Consider the following 17,758-nt stretch of genomic DNA (forward strand, 5'->3'; position numbering starts at 1 on the left):
CGCGTACGTTTTTTTTTTTTGATTAACTGTCACGTGGGTGGGTATGTAAATTTATTGCGTCTACAACGGTCACTGGAGTGTTCAGGAAAGTTTCTGGTGATGTTGCAAAGTCAGAGTTAATTGCCTGCCACATGCGGCAAGTAGTCCCTCAAGCTCGAGGGACGGGGGTTGTATGTAAATATCTTGCGCCCGCTGTAGTCCGTTTAAATAATGCACATAACCACGGTTACTAGTAACCGTGACATAGATGATGGATTTAACATATAGACATATAGTTGTTACTTTTTACATTTGTTATCTCTGTAATCAATGCTGTGCCACAGTGTAGAGATGCTGAATTGTTCGAGTTACGAAACCATCGAATTACAAAAATGATTTAGGTTTTTTTAACTCGAAATTCGGTTAACTTTTAATTAACACTAACGTCAGACAAAACAAAAAAAATCATTGTTGCCCGTAACTCGATGTTTGTTCAACTGTTAATTAAAGTTCGAGTTACAAAATGTGGAGGTTCAACAACAACAAAATATGTAACTGTTCAACATCGAGTTACAATTTGGGCGTTGTTTCGCAAAAGTGGGTGTGGTTTCTAAAAAAAAAATGGACATGGTCATGTTATCCGTAACTAGAACAATTCAATCTACTTGTTATAATATAAAGTTTGATATAATGTTTATTTTTAGGCAGTTTTGTTTTGTTTTTTGCAGAGACAACTGTCTACTTTTGTTTCCTATCCCTGTTTTCATAAATAAAAGAAAGAAAAAACTGTTTCCGTCGCTATTTTAGAGGGCGGTGGTCGTAGCGTATCACGTGTTCGAATTTCACGTAAATAAACATTGTATTTTACACGCGTTGTATACGTCGCTATGAGTTCTATATCTAACAAGACGCGGTGCGACGACCGCCGCCTTTAAAGTTTTACTCATGTCGATTGGCCAGTGAATTTGTTTAACATGTAATTATTCTGATTACATTCTAAACATAAAATTTTCTATTTTTGTATAACTACACTCTGGCACCCATAGTAGACTATGGATAGGAAAGATGTTGGTGGTGACGTAGCTTTGTTTTCAGTTTTGTTTTGCTTTTTTTGACAATCTCGGACAATACTAGTGGTCTATTTCCCACTGATTTATTCTTGTTCGAGATGTTTTCTTGTGATATATACTTTTGAATGCAAATGAAACGATGACGACTAGACCGGTTACTATAGTATCAACTTTATGTAAACAGTGGATAGGGTAAACCAATGTTTTATCTCTCACTGTTGTAGAAATGGGGATCCAAATTCGATATGTCCTTATGACAACTAACTTCAAAACATTCATAAACATTTTTAGCAAAATATTCTAAAGCCCGCTGCCCGACGCGTGCACAAAATCTACGTTCAGTTGCGTCCAAACTTCGCGACTGTGCAAAGCACACTGCTACGACTGAACACATACGATTTGCATTCATCCAGCTCACTTTTTATCATATTTCCCAGCATGCAACGTGCCAGATGGCGTTTACTTTGATTCATTTTTTGTCTGCTACATTTTCTGTTTTTTGCTAATGCTCTTGCCGTGTTGCGGTATCACAAGTGACTGCAAGAAGTAACCTTGTATTCTGTAATGGTTTATATCAGGTACAATACTAGTATTGTAAATGAAGACGAATGTTTGGTTATAGCGCCCTCTATCATTTGTGAAGAATTATCTTTATTTTAGAATTCTCTGATTGGCCTGTTATAGGGTCTATGGTTATATGTAGCACATTTAAGGTGGGTTTTACCATCATAATCAGCACAGGGAGTAAGGCAATTGTCACATTTAGTATTCCAAGGAAGTTTTTCTGACCGTGTCTACATATGTATGTGCAGTTTCTTTTGCTGAAATCAAAATCATTAGCCTCATACAATTAGGTGAACTGGTTTGTCTGTTTTGGGGGAAATTTAGCCGATTTTATTTCCCAAGGGGCGGGACATTTGCCACATGTCACAACATTTATTTCCAAGTACCAAAGAAAAGGCAAGTCTGACATTTGCTGGAGCATTTGTATATATGGAAATGGTCACTTTGAAAGGCAAACTGGATGGTCAAACTTTTCAACAATAATAAGAAGTTAGTACCCTCTTCTCCGCTCAACCCACTATGAATTAAATGACTGTATATATGGCACCTTTTCATGGTTTCGTGTTTCCGATGGATAACGATTTAATTTTATCTTCTATACCCACTCGTGTAGAGTCCATCATACACACCAAAAGGGACAATTGCACAAAGTGTACTTTATTTTCATCAAAGCGGGGGATTCGTCACGTGCGCATGCGTCAGATGGCCATAGCGTGCCATTGTTTACATGAGCCTTTGTGTTTTTAGCGTGTGTTGTTATCGTCGCTTGGGACTCAATTCCCGCGCGTGTGTGAGTGACGATATGGGGCAATGCATTGCTTCTTAGCAACAACCAATGCCAATATATTGCTGGTAACTCTTGGAACATTGCTTGTTGTTGCCTAGGTATCAGAGGCCATAATTTAAACGATGTTGCCTAGGCCTTATCTTTAATGTATTAATGGATAAAACTTAAACATTCATGCCGAGGTAGTTGAAGTCATATTTGTAATGTTGCCTAGGTATTAGAGACCATATATGTAGTGTTGTTGCCCAGGCATTTATCGGTCAAAATTCTCCTTTAATTGTGCATACAAATGAAGACCTCGTGTTCTTTTTTCGAGAAGGTTTTGAACTCCCAGCTACGTGTTTCTAAACTTTGTTTTGATCCTCACGTACAAAAACAGTTAATTAAACTATAGAGATACTATTTATGTGACCGTTAAAAATACTCAAAAATCTTCGAAAATCCAACAAGAGGGGTCGGGTTACTGTACTGTTGTTCAAAATTCTGAAATAAAAAATATGTGGTCACCGAACTAAGTTTTCCACAAAACGATCTCGAAAATTGATCACGTTTTTTTTTGAATAGTTTATAATTGGTTCCTATGGCAAAAACATTCCATCATATCTCACAATTGTTATAGTGTTATGAGGGCTACATATCGGCGGTCATAAAAACGTAAACAAATCTCCGGGTACGGTCAGAAATTTTCGGAGGAAGGCGCGAGAAATAAAGCGAATTTTCACGCTTTCAACTTAGCTGGAAAGATTTTAACATATGTCATTGAAAGCAGTGCAACTTCAATATGAGTGTAAGTTATTCATAGAATAATGTGTTTACATATGGAATCCTATGGAAAATGTTTCAAAATGGCCGCTTTTTAGCTTATTTTGCATCTGTTTTCTTCTTTTCCTTGAAAACACATTCTTCTTTCTCTGTAAGAACTTCAAATATAAATGACGTACATGTATGTGAATCATCAAACAACAGTTTTGAATGATTTAATGTGATACATTTTTTCCATGTTTTAATGGTAGCGAACTACCTTAACAATTTAAATCCATGATGGAGACCTTCCCCCGACTCTTTGGCAAAAAATCCACCAACATCGCGTTGTGTCGTCACAGGAAGCGCTGTCTCAGTTTCTAATAGTCAACCGTAGTTATGTTATTTTAAAGTCACGTGATACTATGACTGAACAAGGAGCGTCCCAAGAAAAGTTAGGTGACTCATGCGCATTTCGGCTATAATCGGATAACTTCGGCAAAGATAACGTCATTTTTACCGGAAGGGCGGCTTATTTCCGATTCAAAATGGCGGCTGAAGTGGAGCGAAATGCTGTAAGTAGCGAAGTTTTCATGCTTTTCCTATCATATTTACCACATTTTCCCACTGTTGTTACGTCTTTCGGACAATAAACAGAATATGTACATCCACTGCTGAGTATAGGTAGAAATAATATTTATTTTTATCCTCACTAACAAAATCTCGTCTTGGACGTATTATTAAATCTGCAGACAAAAAGGTTCACACTCAAGTCAATATTGTAATGTAATATTGACTGTTTAAAACTTAAAGTTGTTACTATCGGCATATAATAATTACTTATTTTACTTTCAATGTGCTTTGTTGCACCATTAATAATAACCTCAGTTCATGGTGACGTTTTTAATATTCGCACGTTGTTTAGTGATTTAAAAATAACATTAAAAAGTTGACAGATGTTACGATAATAATATTGCCGAACAAAAAATGCTGGCTCAGATGATGCTAGCAATGGTTGGCCGCGAGTCAACTATTAAATGTTTTCGTTGATATTATTTTATTACACTGTAAATATAAATTTAGACATTATGAAAAAATTATAGTTGTGTCTTCTTTTCTGATGTACATTTTTTTCTTCTCAAAGTATTTTGAAAATAACAATTTCAACAATATTTCCATAGTTTTAATAATTTAGTGCATTGCATCTACAACAGTGTTTTAGAATTATAGATATAATATATATAATATACACAATATTTCTGACTCCACCCAAAATACATTATTATTCCATTATTAATTATTATAAATCATCACTATGAGAATTAGAGGTTTTTCTAATGTCATTACTTTACATTACATGTATCACCTCTATTCATAAGTAAATTCATTCCAGTAAAAAGCCTTCAAATTTAATTGAATTTGTTTAATTTTGTTGCTTGTGATTTATAACAATGTGAGAAATCGTCTCTAAAAATCTTCAGAGAAGGGTCTTACCTTGCTGTACATGTAAACCTTTCTTGTCATATTGTGCTGTTGGGGATTTATTATTGTTTAAACAGTTAAAAATGTGTTATTATTCCATTATTCACCAACAGTTTGATGTTAAATTTTTAGTTTGAGATTTCCAAGTTAACACGCCTTCTGCAATTTACTTCGATATTGTTATTCTGTCTTCCTGTCACAAAATGTGTCACTGAATCAGAATGTCAGAAAGGAAGACGTGCATGCTGTGTTTACTCAAGTACAGTATAGTTGAATCATTCATTACAAACATACAAACTTGGTAGTTGATACACGTATTACATTTATATAGTATTTTTGGCAGCTAGGGATGTCAAAATTGCTAACATCCAGTCGCAGTGTACACCAATGGCTAAATTTCAAACTGCTATAATTCGGCTTAGTCTTTTCCACGAAACGAAACGAAACCCTAACCCTAACTCGCATTTTTGTTTTCATTGGCCCAATAATATCTGAGAAAATTTCACACTGTGAAATACGGACGTGACGATGTTTGAGGTCGTTCAAAATCTAAGGTTAGGGTTAGGGTTTCGTTTCGTTTTGTTTCGTTTTATTTTGTTTCATTTCGTTTCGTGGAAAAGACTAAGCCCTATAATTCGCTTTAATTTGTGAGAGACAAGTGTCAGTGACTTTCAACTACTTTTGTAAGTAGCAAAAATTTCCCTGGGGTTCTATGACATGGCGAGTATTTGTGACATAAAAGAATGTCATTTAATGAATCAATTTGATGAGAAAACAGTTGTTCCTGCTAAAAAAAAAACAATAAGTTGTTCAGCAAATACTTTTAAATAAATAAATAATTATTAATTATAATTTGATGGAATGTTTTTTTTAGGGTCCTAATACAAGGCATCTAAAGCTGCAAGGTCATGTTGGGTTTGATAGTCTTCCCGATCAGTTGGTCAATAAATCAGTTGCCCAGGGATTCTGCTTCAATATATTATGTGTTGGTAAGTATACTTACAGCTATGTTATATCATTCAATGATTTGACGTATGCCAAGTCACTCAGCTTAATGTAATTTACCTTATTTTTCTGTCAAATGCACATCTCTAATAAGAAGGGCACATACAGGAATAATTGCTTTTATTGTATGCTGAACTATTAAAATTTTACTCATGTTGACTATTGACACTAATGTCATATACATGCACTACTAATAAAGCAAATACGGATTAGAATTAAAAATGTACTTCTCAAAGTCCTTGTCTCCTACTTAAAATACTGATGGGGGAGGTGTGTGGTAATCGTCATGAATGAAGTATCTTGTTACACAAATTGAAAATGTGACCCAATTTTGGTTCCTGTGTAAATAATTTGTAGTTAAACCACTACCGTATAGTAAATTTAATTGCATAGATTCAATGAATCAAAGTTTTAAGTGGAATTCAAAATATAAAAATTTAGTAATGTGTCTGAAAAATTTTATCTAATTTCAGTGCCTTAGAACATTAAATTGTGATGGTTTCAGGGGCTATATGAAGACTTTATTACTTTTAATGCATGCTTCTACATAATGAAAAAAACTGCAAACTATTTATTAGGCAATGAATTGACTTTTAGGTGAAACTGGTCTTGGAAAGTCCACTATGATGGATACACTATTTAACACAGAGTTTGAAAGTGACGCTGCACCCCACACATTGCCTGGTGTGAAACTGAGTGGCAAAACATATGGTAAGAATAGTGTCTTCAAGTAATACAAACCTTTGTTACCGATATACTGTAAATGCATTAATTTTTTTCACTATGGAAACAAAATAAAAATAAATTGACACTGAGCTAATGTGTAATTTTGATGACCCACCGAGAAATTTGTCACCGAACCTTGATAGAACACTGCTGACTAATGGTCTTTAATAGGTGTGTCAAGTAGAACAGTACAGTGATGGAATTGTTGACAAGTAAAAACCACATTACTATTTTATTGGCGCGATGGCTGTTGGTGTGTTGACTACTGTCAAATACTTTATTTTCGCTTGGAATTAATTTTTGCTGAAGGAATGATTCAGTGAAAATAAAATCTAGCTAATTTCCTATATTTTACACTAAACTGGTCAGAAATCAGTGAAAATAAATTCCACACAAAACGCCCAAAAAGTCTTTTCAGCAAAAATGAATTCCAGCTAAAATAATTTCACAGTACATTAGTCTACTATCTATTTCAATGTACACTCACTCATCTTAATATTTCGTTACAGATCTTCAAGAAAGTAATGTCAGACTCAAGTTGACTGTTGTAGACACTGTTGGATTTGGGGATCAAATTAACAAGGCAGACAGGTATACCCTTTACCAGTGGATTTCTTTGATATATGCTAGAAAAAAAACTTGCACAATCTTTAGATCTGACCATTACCAAAACAACATTCAATACCTGCTAACAGTGTACCCTTGAAGTTGCACAGAACTATTATGTGACACAACTAGCTGTTTTGGTGCAACAATGATGCAACAGAAAATTTCACGTTGATATAGTAATCTTCAAAAACATCTTAGTAATGGAATTTGTAATTTTTTAATCTAATATTCAAATATGAACAAAATATGTGTAAAAAAATCTCAGGAAATTCTTCTTAAATACCTATCTCCCTAGCAGTCACTGTGGTGTCCCAACTTTTCGGAATTCCTTTGTCACTCAAGATCTATACAAAACCAGTCCTGCACATTGCCTAGTAAACTCGGCATTGTATACCTATTTTTCTTTTCCTTTGTTTGCAGCTACAAGTCAATCGTAGAATATATAGACCAACAATTTGAAAATTACCTGCAAGAAGAATTGAAAATCAAGAGAGCTATTCATTGTTACCATGACGCTCGTATCCATGCCTGTCTTTATTTTATTGCGCCTACTGGTCATTCATTGAAGTCTCTAGATTTAGTTACGATGAAGAAATTGGACAGTAAAGTCAATATCATCCCTGTCATTGCCAAAGCCGATACTGTATCTAAAGGAGAGTTACACAAGTTTAAAATAAAGGTTTGTGATAAAAATCAATTCTGCACGCTTTGGTACTTCATATGCTTTGTTGAACCTTTTCAGTTTTGTTGTCAACATTGGTTGACATCCACACAATAGTCAGACCCAGAGCAGTGTTTTGTTCTTGTAGCATGCAAGCAATAGCTGATTTATGTTCACTGGAAGGTTTCGCGTAATGCATAAACTGTGCAAAAATTAAATAATTTGATTAAGAACCTGAATTTTTTTCAATATCAAAATGCTAATTTATGGAAATATGCCATTGCGTTCCCCTTACTTCATAAAAATTGACTATCTGCAAATGTGTGTTGCACATTATTGATCTTGGAAATACCCCAAAAAGTAATTTTGTGTTTGTTGAATTCTATGCAATGTTTTGATGACACTACAATGCTATGACCTTTGTCCTGGTTTTACATTTGATGTTCATGCACAGAATCTTACAGTAAACAGAAAATCTGCCTGATAGGGATTTGGATCATCATTTTGTGATTTAGTATGTAGTCAGGTGTCACCGATGACCAAAGCCTCTATCTTCTAATTTTGTGCAATAAAATTGACAGAATTTAGTTTAAATATTATTTTGTCACTTCATTCCAGATTATGAGTGAGTTAGTTAGTAATGGTGTACAGATTTATCAGTTTCCCACGGATGATGAGACAGTAGCTGAACTAAATTCAACAATGAATGTAAGTAGTCACTGTTTATCTCATTCATATTTTATTTTTTCCTCATCAATATAGTGCAAGATACTGAGCTATATAAGGTTATCATGAAATTATCGTAAATTATTATTATACATCTGACATAAAACAGTAAAATTCATCCATTCGTGAAACACTCTACAGACAAGTTCAATAATGTTGCGCATTTGAATGTTTTTCTTATTTGAAAAATGTTCATGTTTTTGTCACATTTCAACATGACACTGAGTGTCAGCAATTTTGCGAAATTTTGTTTTCACAGAATGTCCTAAAATTCTAAAATCATGAAAATTAAGGTGTTTACAGTGGACATGTATGTTGGTATTGTAGTTTACTCCCATTTTAAATTTTGGAATAAGTACAAACTGCAAATGTATTCAACAAATGACTGCTAAAGTCTATTGTTTTACTGGCTGGTTATCATGTGAATAAAGTTATGTTTTTGTACATTTAGGGTCATTTACCATTTGCTGTTGTTGGTAGCAATGAAGAAGTGAAGATTGGTAATAAAACCGTGCGAGCAAGACAGTATCCATGGGGTGTTGTACAAGGTAAGTAGGACATTAATCTGTAAAAATCTGTATTCACAGTATCAAACACCTACGCTGTGATATTAAACCTGTCATATGCTTGGCTTAGAATGTATGTTTTCTTTACAGTTGAAAATGAGTCACACTGTGACTTTGTTAAACTGCGAGAGATGCTGATACGCACAAATATGGAAGATTTGATTGAACAGACTCATGCACGTCATTATGAGCTTTACAGAAGATGTCGTCTTGAAGAGATGGGCTTTGTTGATAGTCATCCAGATGGTAAAGCATCAAGGTGAGTCAAGTATATTATTGTGTGTTGTTGTATAATAATGTGCTTAATGTAAAACCTTTTATTTTCGCTGCTATCAATTTTCGTGGGGTGATGATGATAGAATAAAAAGATCTCATGTCATAATGACCTAGATGAAACATTTACCTAAAATTTTGTAATTTCCTTGTCAAATTTGGATAGATAATCTTGCACCACCAAGTTCCATGTGACGATATCATAAATTTTGCCTTCCTAAACACCAAACGCCTTCCTGAATGTTCTGTTGATCCTTTGTACGTGTATTTTTTGTATTTATTCTGTTTATAACAACACAATGATTTCCTTTAATCTTGGGACTTAATAAATTTATTTCTATTGGAAGAGAGACATTACCATAATGCAGGATACATTTCTTTATAATGCCTCACTTGTGAATGCTTTGATGCTCTACAAATGACTGAAATGTTTCCTTCATTATAATCAGTCTACGGCATTTTTGGAAATTTTAGGTTTTAAAATTGTGCCCCCTCTGAAGTATCAAAGTTGAATCACTGATAATTGTTTTTTTTATTCAATGTATAGTCTTCAAGAAACCTATGAAGCCAAGCGAAATGCACATATGCAGCAATTACAACAGAAGGAAGATGAGATGAGACAATCTTTTGTTGTCAGAGTTAAAGAGAAGGAGGCAGAACTTAAACAAGCTGAAAAAGAAGTGAGTAGATAACAAAATATACATGAGGTGACAGTATTGTAGGTGCATTGACCTATGTCTTTGCTTGTAGCTTTCATGCAACAACCTTGTAATAATATTTGACAATAAGTCAAAAAAATTGATTATAAAAGCCCAGTGATTTTTACGTCACAGTTTTGTGTTGATAACCGTTGATTTGGCATAAGTCAAAAAAATTGACTATAAAAGCCTAGTGATTTTTACGTCACAGTTTCGTGTTAATAATCGTTGATTTGGCATGACAACCCCCAACTTTTTAATACTGCAGATTAAAACAATGATATCCTGAACCTGTTCATGTCACAAAATTGTTTCATTGTTGGAGAGTGTGACTTGTCACCCACAAAACACATCCATGTCCTACTGTTTCTTAGATACAAGAAACTTTATGTCTGACTATAAAAGTTTTTTTATCATAAATCTGTTAGACTATGTTTGTCCAGATCTGCAATGAATAGAACACGTTTGTGTTTGACTCGAACAGGCCAAGTAGGATTGATATTACAAATTAATATATTGAATGTTTGGTCACTAAATTGTTCTCCATAATTTCATGATTTTACAGTAGTACTTTTCATTCACCTGCATACATGTATTTTAAATAGTCATTGACAGTCAGCACATTTATTGCTAAACAGCATTTATCAATCACTGACTGCACATATTGTATAAAATCTTACTATCTTTTACACCTTAGTAGCTTTGATGTTTTCTCCAGGACAAGTGAAGCTAAATATTAATTTTGTTAATGCATAAAATTGTTGCAATTAAGAAACTTTAATGCACATCTTGGTGTGGTCACTGAGCTCATTGTATGCAAATGATACGTTAACCTTTTCACCACCAGTTTTCCCTCTTTTCATCACAAATTCACAAATACCGGTAATTCTGTTTATAGTCTGCATTATCTTTCAAAAGATCGGGACAAAAATAACCTAATTTTTTAAGTAAAAACTAAAATTTGACTCAAATTATTTCCATTGGCTTCTAAATTGGGGTTTCCAGAAATATTGAAGAATACAAGAAAAAAGTGCAGAAAAATTTGGGCGAGAAAGTCTGGTGGTGAAAAGGTTAATAAAAGGAACACGGATGATAATTCTGTCTTTCACATTTCTTCCACACACAGTTACACGAAAAATTTGACAGTCTCAAAAAACAGCACGCCGAGGAAAAGAGAAAACTGGAACATCAACAGAACAAATTGAAAGAGGAACAAGACAATTTTGTTAAAAGGAAAATGATATATGAGCAGGAAGTATTAATGGCCCAGCAAGCCGCACAGTCACAGACAATCAAGGGCAAGAAAAAGTAAATGAGTAGTTCTACCTACTTTCATGTAAGCAATGTATGCTACAATGCTCACTGCTAGTTCAAAACACTTACAACTATCAAGATAAATGCACTTTTGTATAAATCTGAAATATTTATCATGCTTCTTGGATAAAGCATGTCAAAAAATTCCTTGCATGTCTTTTTTTTCTTTTGAAATGAATTTGACTATTTATTATGTTCTAAATGATGAATTTATTGTAACCGGCTACAATTCATGCATGATTTCTATTTTTCACATACATCTGTGAAGGGATAAAACCTCTCGGTATTTCAAAGAGTTGCATTTATTGATGGTTGTTGTCTCCAATATTTTATGTTGTACACACATTTTATGTTGGGTGTTGGGTCAGTGCATGCTAACCTTATCTCACTGCCATTTGTTGTCTTCAGCATCTCAATCCTATTCATATTCAATGCATACCCGTGGATGGAATTAGCATGTCCCACTTGTTTGTAACTTTATATCAATTTGCATCTAGGTTATCTTATGAATGCAGTGGTGGGTTGATCGGGGTGGTGCGAAGTTTGAATTGTGCTCGTTATAGTAAAAATTTTGTTGGCATTAATGTTCATTTGCAGTTTTCTGTAATGTTTTTCTATTTTTTGTGGACATGTTATTTTTCTTTGTTTAAATATGCCATTTTTTGTTTGTATATTGCAATAAAGCACTAGTTCCCTAAACTTTAAACATTTTTTTCCTGAAATATGCTTACTAATATAAATTAAGTAGTATTTTGTATGGCAAGTCTGTGGTGTAATACTGCAATCTGCAAGAGTGTGGGGACCATTAACTAAATTAGATGCAGTATTCCCATGTCAAAACATTGCACGACAACTTATTTTATTCTGTAAATTAAAAAGACTGAAATGTTGTACCTAAAAAAAAAAATACTCTAAAAACAATGAGGAGAATGAATGAGAATCTAGGTAATGACTGAACTTGTCAAGAAGAGAATAAAACTACTTGTGTTATACAGTATGCTTCCTTATATCTTGCAGAGTTGATCAATTTAACACAAACTGACTGTATCAAATACTTTCTTTACATGCAAGGGAACGTTTTAATGCATGGTCAGAAAACAGTAAATAACTACTACGGCCATGCCATGTACATAACGATGTATTCTTAAAAAGTTAAAACTTTATTGTGCATGTTGAGTTCTTGGTGTGTGAATGGTTGGTCCTAATAGAATTCCTAATTACCCCCTGTTTCTACCTTTTCTGTACTCCAGTTGTGATTACTGTTATTACTTGTGGTGATCCAGAAAACCTCGGAGAATATCAGCAGTTAGCATCTGCAGCAGACAGTATTGTCTATGTTTTAACCCATTCACTGCCTTTGAATGGAATGACCCCCAATTACTATTTATGGGCTATCCCATCTGTTTGAAAATGGGGGTGAAAGGGTTAAGACTGGGTTTCACAGTAAATTACTGCACTATGTATTTGTGTGTGTAAATAGCTGCCATTCACATTTCATGCTAAGTATAATAACAATCATCTTCATCATAATTGACTTGCATATGTTCATTCTCATAGTGGTCTATGCTTCGGATGTGTTCTGTATGGTTTATGGAACGGTGTGTAGCCAACCGTTCAGAAGAGACTCAGCATTTGATGCAAGGATTTCAGAGGCACACATGAACACACCTTGAACCTTATCTACCTTTTAACTCATTGTAATTAAAATAATAACCATCAACTACTTGTACTTACCGTCATATAATCTACTTATACATCTTGTAGATCTTAGAAAAATGTACTTAAAAATTGTATGCACGCTTGATGCACACTACATTTCAGTTTTATACATTGGTTCACTAATGTTTATTATAATCACTGTTGATGAGCAAAATTGTGACTATCCCACTGAGCAAATTTATTGCAAATCTTAATAGTTACTGCATTTGCTCTATTAATAACACATATGCTCATTCAAATAACAGTCGTGTGTCTGTTTTTATGATCTTGTATACAATACATGCAACTGTTGGTTTTTGTATGCTTTTTATTTGTACTTCAAATAGAGCAAATGCAGTATGCTTACTACCCAAATTTTGGTAGTTACTGTATTTAGATCGATTTTTGTGTGGTAGTCATGGCAACTGTGGTGTACTCACAAAAAAAAAAGCAAGTCGTTCATTGTCATTCTTTCTTCCTGCATATGTAAGAAAATCTTAGTTGTCTTGGTTTGCCTATCGAGAAGACTAAAGTAGCTGGTTCATGTAGCAGTCTCATCGAAGACAAGTTTCTCAAATCAGAAAAGCAGCTGAGAAGTAGACTGAATTAATACGAATAGTGGCTTGTATCAGTTTTTGCTGTTATGTCATGCCTTATGTGAAAGCTTTCTCTGTAGGCTGGCTATTGAAGAACTACAGTGTACAGATAGTAGTACTTATTGCAGTCTTCCTGAGAAAATATTCTTTGACTTCTATCTTGGGAGATGTTTTGTGATGTGTGTTGCATAGCGCGTCAAGTTTCACTTTCTGTAGAACATTGCAATTGGGGATGAAATAATATTACTAACATCATCGTAAAAGTTGTTTACAATTAAATGCACATGTTGAAATTCTTCTGTTCTATCCCCTTCGCATCAACTACACACTGTTGACACTAAGTTTTCTTCTTGTCCAAATTATGTGACCAATCCTTTATACATACTAACACTTTCCCAAGTTTTGTTATTGAAAGTACATGACCAACCTTTATACACTTCAACTATAATTGTATTCATTTTGTGTGTTTGAACAGTGGTCCAATAACTTTGAAATCTCCAGTATATAGTGGAGAAATATACTATTATTGTATGTTTAATTAATGCAACTATTATAGCAAATAGTAGACAGAAAGTATTGTTTTGTTTTTTTTAGAATACAACCAAGGACCATGTGCATTCTTTGGATTCAGAGATTGTGTTAACCCCTGGACCTCCATTATTATGGAGGAACTCAATTTCTGTACACTGTCCCATTTGTTATAAACAAATGCGTAGAATAAGACTCTACACAAAAGTTCTAACGCAGTCCCTGATTGCTGTGTAAACTTGTAGCAAACTGACAAATACGCTTTGCTGTCCTTGGTTGTATTTAGATCTGTAGAAAGCTTTATGTTTAAACTTTCTTAAAATACCTGTCTATGCAATGTTTTTTTACATGTGTATTTATAATAACTTAGGTTACATTTAATGACTAAAAATGTATAAAGCCCTAATTCCTGCTACAAGTATAATGGATTAAGTTCTCATAGACCATAGACCATATTCATAATTTAAGTGTATTGTGGAATGGTTTTGACCAAATTGGATCTTGATTGAACACAACTCTGCTTATCACAAAACATCTGTGCAACCTGAACTATCTATTTCATAATGCAACATTGTGAATTGCAATATGGTCTATGTACAGTAAACCTTAACTTTACTGTATGTTAACATTAAGGACTGTTATTCCTCAATAAGTTTGTATGAAATGTCTTTCTAAACCAAACTATGTTCAGTCTCTTCTGGCGTGTAAAGCATAGACAGATTTTATTATACCAAAATTCATATTTTGTTTCACAACATCACATATATCACAGCATTTTTTTTGTGCCATTTCAGTAAAGTTAACTCCACTTGTTACATTTCACATGCTGGATCCATTGCTTTAAAATGTCATGTTGTAATTGAAAAATCAATGCTTACTCCTCGATGAGTGGTTGCGATCAATGCTTGCCAAGCCTCGAAAATGACAAGTTAAAACAGCACTGATTCTAATTTCTGCCATTGCAGACAATCAATGTTAATAATTTGTAAATGATTCCCTCTAAGCAATTTTTGTACTGTGCAATTTTGCGGTTTTCACCAAGAAATTTTGTACCATGTAATGAAATTTGACTGCAACATGGTGATGTCACTGAGCTGTGCAAAAATGAGTTTAATGTTGAGAATGGAGTCAGGTGTAAAATTATAAAATGGTGCTCCATCAATGACCAATTTCAACTTGATTTTTTTGTGTTGTAGCCCATTTGCTTCAAACCTATTTCTATGCTAGGTTATTTGAAAATGTGTCTGTCCTTGTAATTTATGTGCAAAGGAGCAGCTAACCTGAAATCAATCTTTATTACAAAGCTGTGTACACAGATATTAATCCATAAGTTGTTGGGAACACCATTTAGTGCAAGGGACGTCAATGTGCTTTTATGTAAATGAGGTCTTTAAGTGTTGGCAGCTAATCATTCATGAAGGGGTTTGCGTGTGCGTATAAATGTATCAATAATTTTCTATAAATTACATACTATATTGCTGTTTCTACCTTATTTCTTACTCTGAAGTTATTTCAAATGTTACCGTATCACCTCTCTGACCTTCCCTGATCAGTACCAAGCATTACCACATTCTGCCAACCTGTCTAAATGCAATCTTTAGCCAGCCGCAGCCATGAGGTTCACAATTCTTGCATTCTTTTCAACTAACTCCATACATCTGGTAAACCAAGTGATAGCTCATAGATACTAATAGAAGTGTATTTGTTGTTGATAAATCTTTGGCAATCAAAGTTAATTTCAATGTACTTTACAAATGTACTTAACTTTGTATTTACATTTGATGTGCGAGTTTATGGCATGCGCCAGTGTGAATTTCAAGCAACTACAACTTGAAACACCCAAATTCTGTTTGAGTGACATTGTCACTACACAGAAGTAAAGGTAGAATGGCTTGTCTATCTTTAATGTCAATTTGGCTTGAAATTGGAAAAAAATTGGAAAAACATCTTTGTCGTGAAAGTATTACGTTAAACTATGGAAAAAAAAAAACTGGAAAGAAGATAACAAAATTTGTACATCTACTGGTGTTTCAGTTATCCCGACGTGTTGCTTTTTGTTTTTTTTCTTTTTTTTCTTTTTTCTTGTTTATTTATAGAGTGCCAGTGGAGAATACTTGCATGGAACTGGCCATTCCAGCACACCGTAGTAGACCGGTTACAAATCCTAAGAAATGTTTGGTTTCGTGATGAAAATACGTAACACTGATGAACATGAATGTGTCACGGTGATTATTGTGCTATATTACCCATGATGCCCTTTGTTTAGCTTTTATGTATAATTGCATACATGTCGGGTATACTTTGAAGGAACTGAGTACCCCCGTAAGAATAAGACAAACTTTTGTGGTTGCATAACTCAAATGCATGTATTTGCATCTATTCATCTAATTCAGTATTATTTGGCATGTATCAGTGCACTATTCATTTCTCTCATGCATGGCTAACGCGATTGTTTACAGGCTATGTTGTGCTAGAATTTTTGGGGGATATGGTTTTTACTTGGTGATAACATTTGAAGTAACGTCAGGGACTAAGAGATGGTGTAAAAACAGATTTGTAATGACCACAGGGTTACTGCAGAGTAGAACAGGGTTTTGACATGTGCAAGACTCACTTCTGTTTCAAAATTGCTGTTTGTGAAATTCAGTTAATGTTATGACTATTTAGCCTACTGACTGCCATCATTTCTGAACCCCATTTTTTGGTGCCATGGATGTCAGTTTTTTAAACTGAGTGCAGCTGAACCAACCTGTGTTTGATACAAGTCGTGTGCTTTTTGTACCCAGTCCCGATGATAGATGGACTGATACAAAATTTGACTACATGCTGCAATAACCATTATAGCAGATGCTTGACATTAAAACAAACCATCCATAGGTTTATTAAATGAACAGTTTTTGAATACAGTATTGTATCTTGCACATTGCCATCATTTGTATAAACTTCACTTTTACAGTTTAGTAATATTAGATTGTCCATGTGTGTATTGCTAGGTTCCACTGGTAGGGAAAGGAGGGACAGACTGACTGACTGACCGTGGTAATATCGGAAGAAAGTACCAGACAATAATTACGACGACAATGCAAACAGTACTACCCGAATTGAATCTCTTTCAAAGGTGCAACGTTTCACCCCTGTGTTGTAATGGTATGTCCCATAAGTTGTCCTTTGTTAGCATCATGGGGGTGAGAAAGATTTATTTCTATGATACATTTGTATTTAATTAGAGATGTTATTTTCTATTTGGTTGTCATTTGTGTGTCCATCACATTTTGACCCCATTCTAAAGTATATTTTGAGTACTGTGCAATGAATCTTGAGGATACAGTGTGAAGTTTGGAATCAGTGAGAAAATATACTTGTGCTAGTGTCTCTCCACTGTGACCTAGAATCGTTACTCTGATTACATATGCATGTTGTGGGAGTGACAGGGTTAGTACTAAACATAAATTGTGCATAATGTCTTTTACTTCACTCTTTTTTGAAAACTTTTTAAATCGTCAAAATTAAGTACAAAACTCAAATTGATTTGGATTTCTTTATCTTCAGCATTAAATTATCTCTTCCATATATACATATTCAATTCAAATCGTTATTTTTGTACAACAATATTAGTGATAAGCATAAGTGTAATTTTATTTTACAGTAATGTTTTATTGTATTTGTACCATGCTTCAATTCTAGTGTTTATGACATTTATTATATTACATCTTAAAAATCTCATTATATAATATA

General features: G+C 34.0%; 1 protein-coding gene across 5 annotated transcripts; it reads left to right on the top strand.

Annotated features, from left to right (window-relative positions):
• Positions 1-3,634: 3,634 nt before the first annotated feature.
• Positions 3,635-17,492, top strand: LOC100378363 (septin-11-like). Of its 5 annotated transcripts, XM_085497928.1 has the most exons (12): positions 3,635-3,716; positions 5,498-5,612; positions 6,226-6,339; positions 6,864-6,945; positions 7,384-7,642; positions 8,243-8,332; positions 8,802-8,898; positions 9,007-9,175; positions 9,737-9,869; positions 11,014-11,195; positions 16,120-16,248; positions 17,017-17,104. In XM_085497928.1, the coding sequence occupies exons 1-11, from the start codon at positions 3,690-3,692 to the stop codon at positions 16,208-16,210; spliced, it is 1,359 nt and encodes a 452-aa protein (XP_085354054.1). In that variant the 5' UTR covers positions 3,635-3,689; the 3' UTR covers positions 16,211-16,248; positions 17,017-17,104. The 5 variants fall into 5 exon arrangements, with proteins under 5 accessions (XP_085354054.1, XP_077864126.1, XP_077864127.1 ...); XM_078008000.2 differs by lacking the exon at positions 16,120-16,248 and having other exon boundaries at positions 17,017-17,492; XM_078008001.2 differs by lacking the exon at positions 16,120-16,248 and having other exon boundaries at positions 11,014-11,223.
• The last annotated feature ends 266 nt before the right edge of the window (positions 17,493-17,758 follow it).

This window comes from Saccoglossus kowalevskii, chromosome 4 (genome assembly GCF_978046115.1).
Source record: "Saccoglossus kowalevskii chromosome 4, keSacKowa6.1, whole genome shotgun sequence".
Classification (NCBI taxonomy): Eukaryota; Metazoa; Hemichordata; class Enteropneusta; family Harrimaniidae; genus Saccoglossus; species Saccoglossus kowalevskii.

What these genes read in the sequence shown, in the direction of transcription:
- LOC100378363 (XM_085497928.1), top strand. Translation starts at nt 3,690, where the DNA reads ATGGCGGCTGAAGTGGAGCGAAATGCT. An exon ending in CAAATTAACAAGGCAGACAG is followed by an intron (nt 6,946 to 7,383) that starts GTATACCCTTTA and finishes CTTTGTTTGCAG; the next exon opens with CTACAAGTCAATCGTAGAAT. An exon ending in TCCATGGGGTGTTGTACAAG is followed by an intron (nt 8,899 to 9,006) that starts GTAAGTAGGACA and finishes TTTTCTTTACAG; the next exon opens with TTGAAAATGAGTCACACTGT.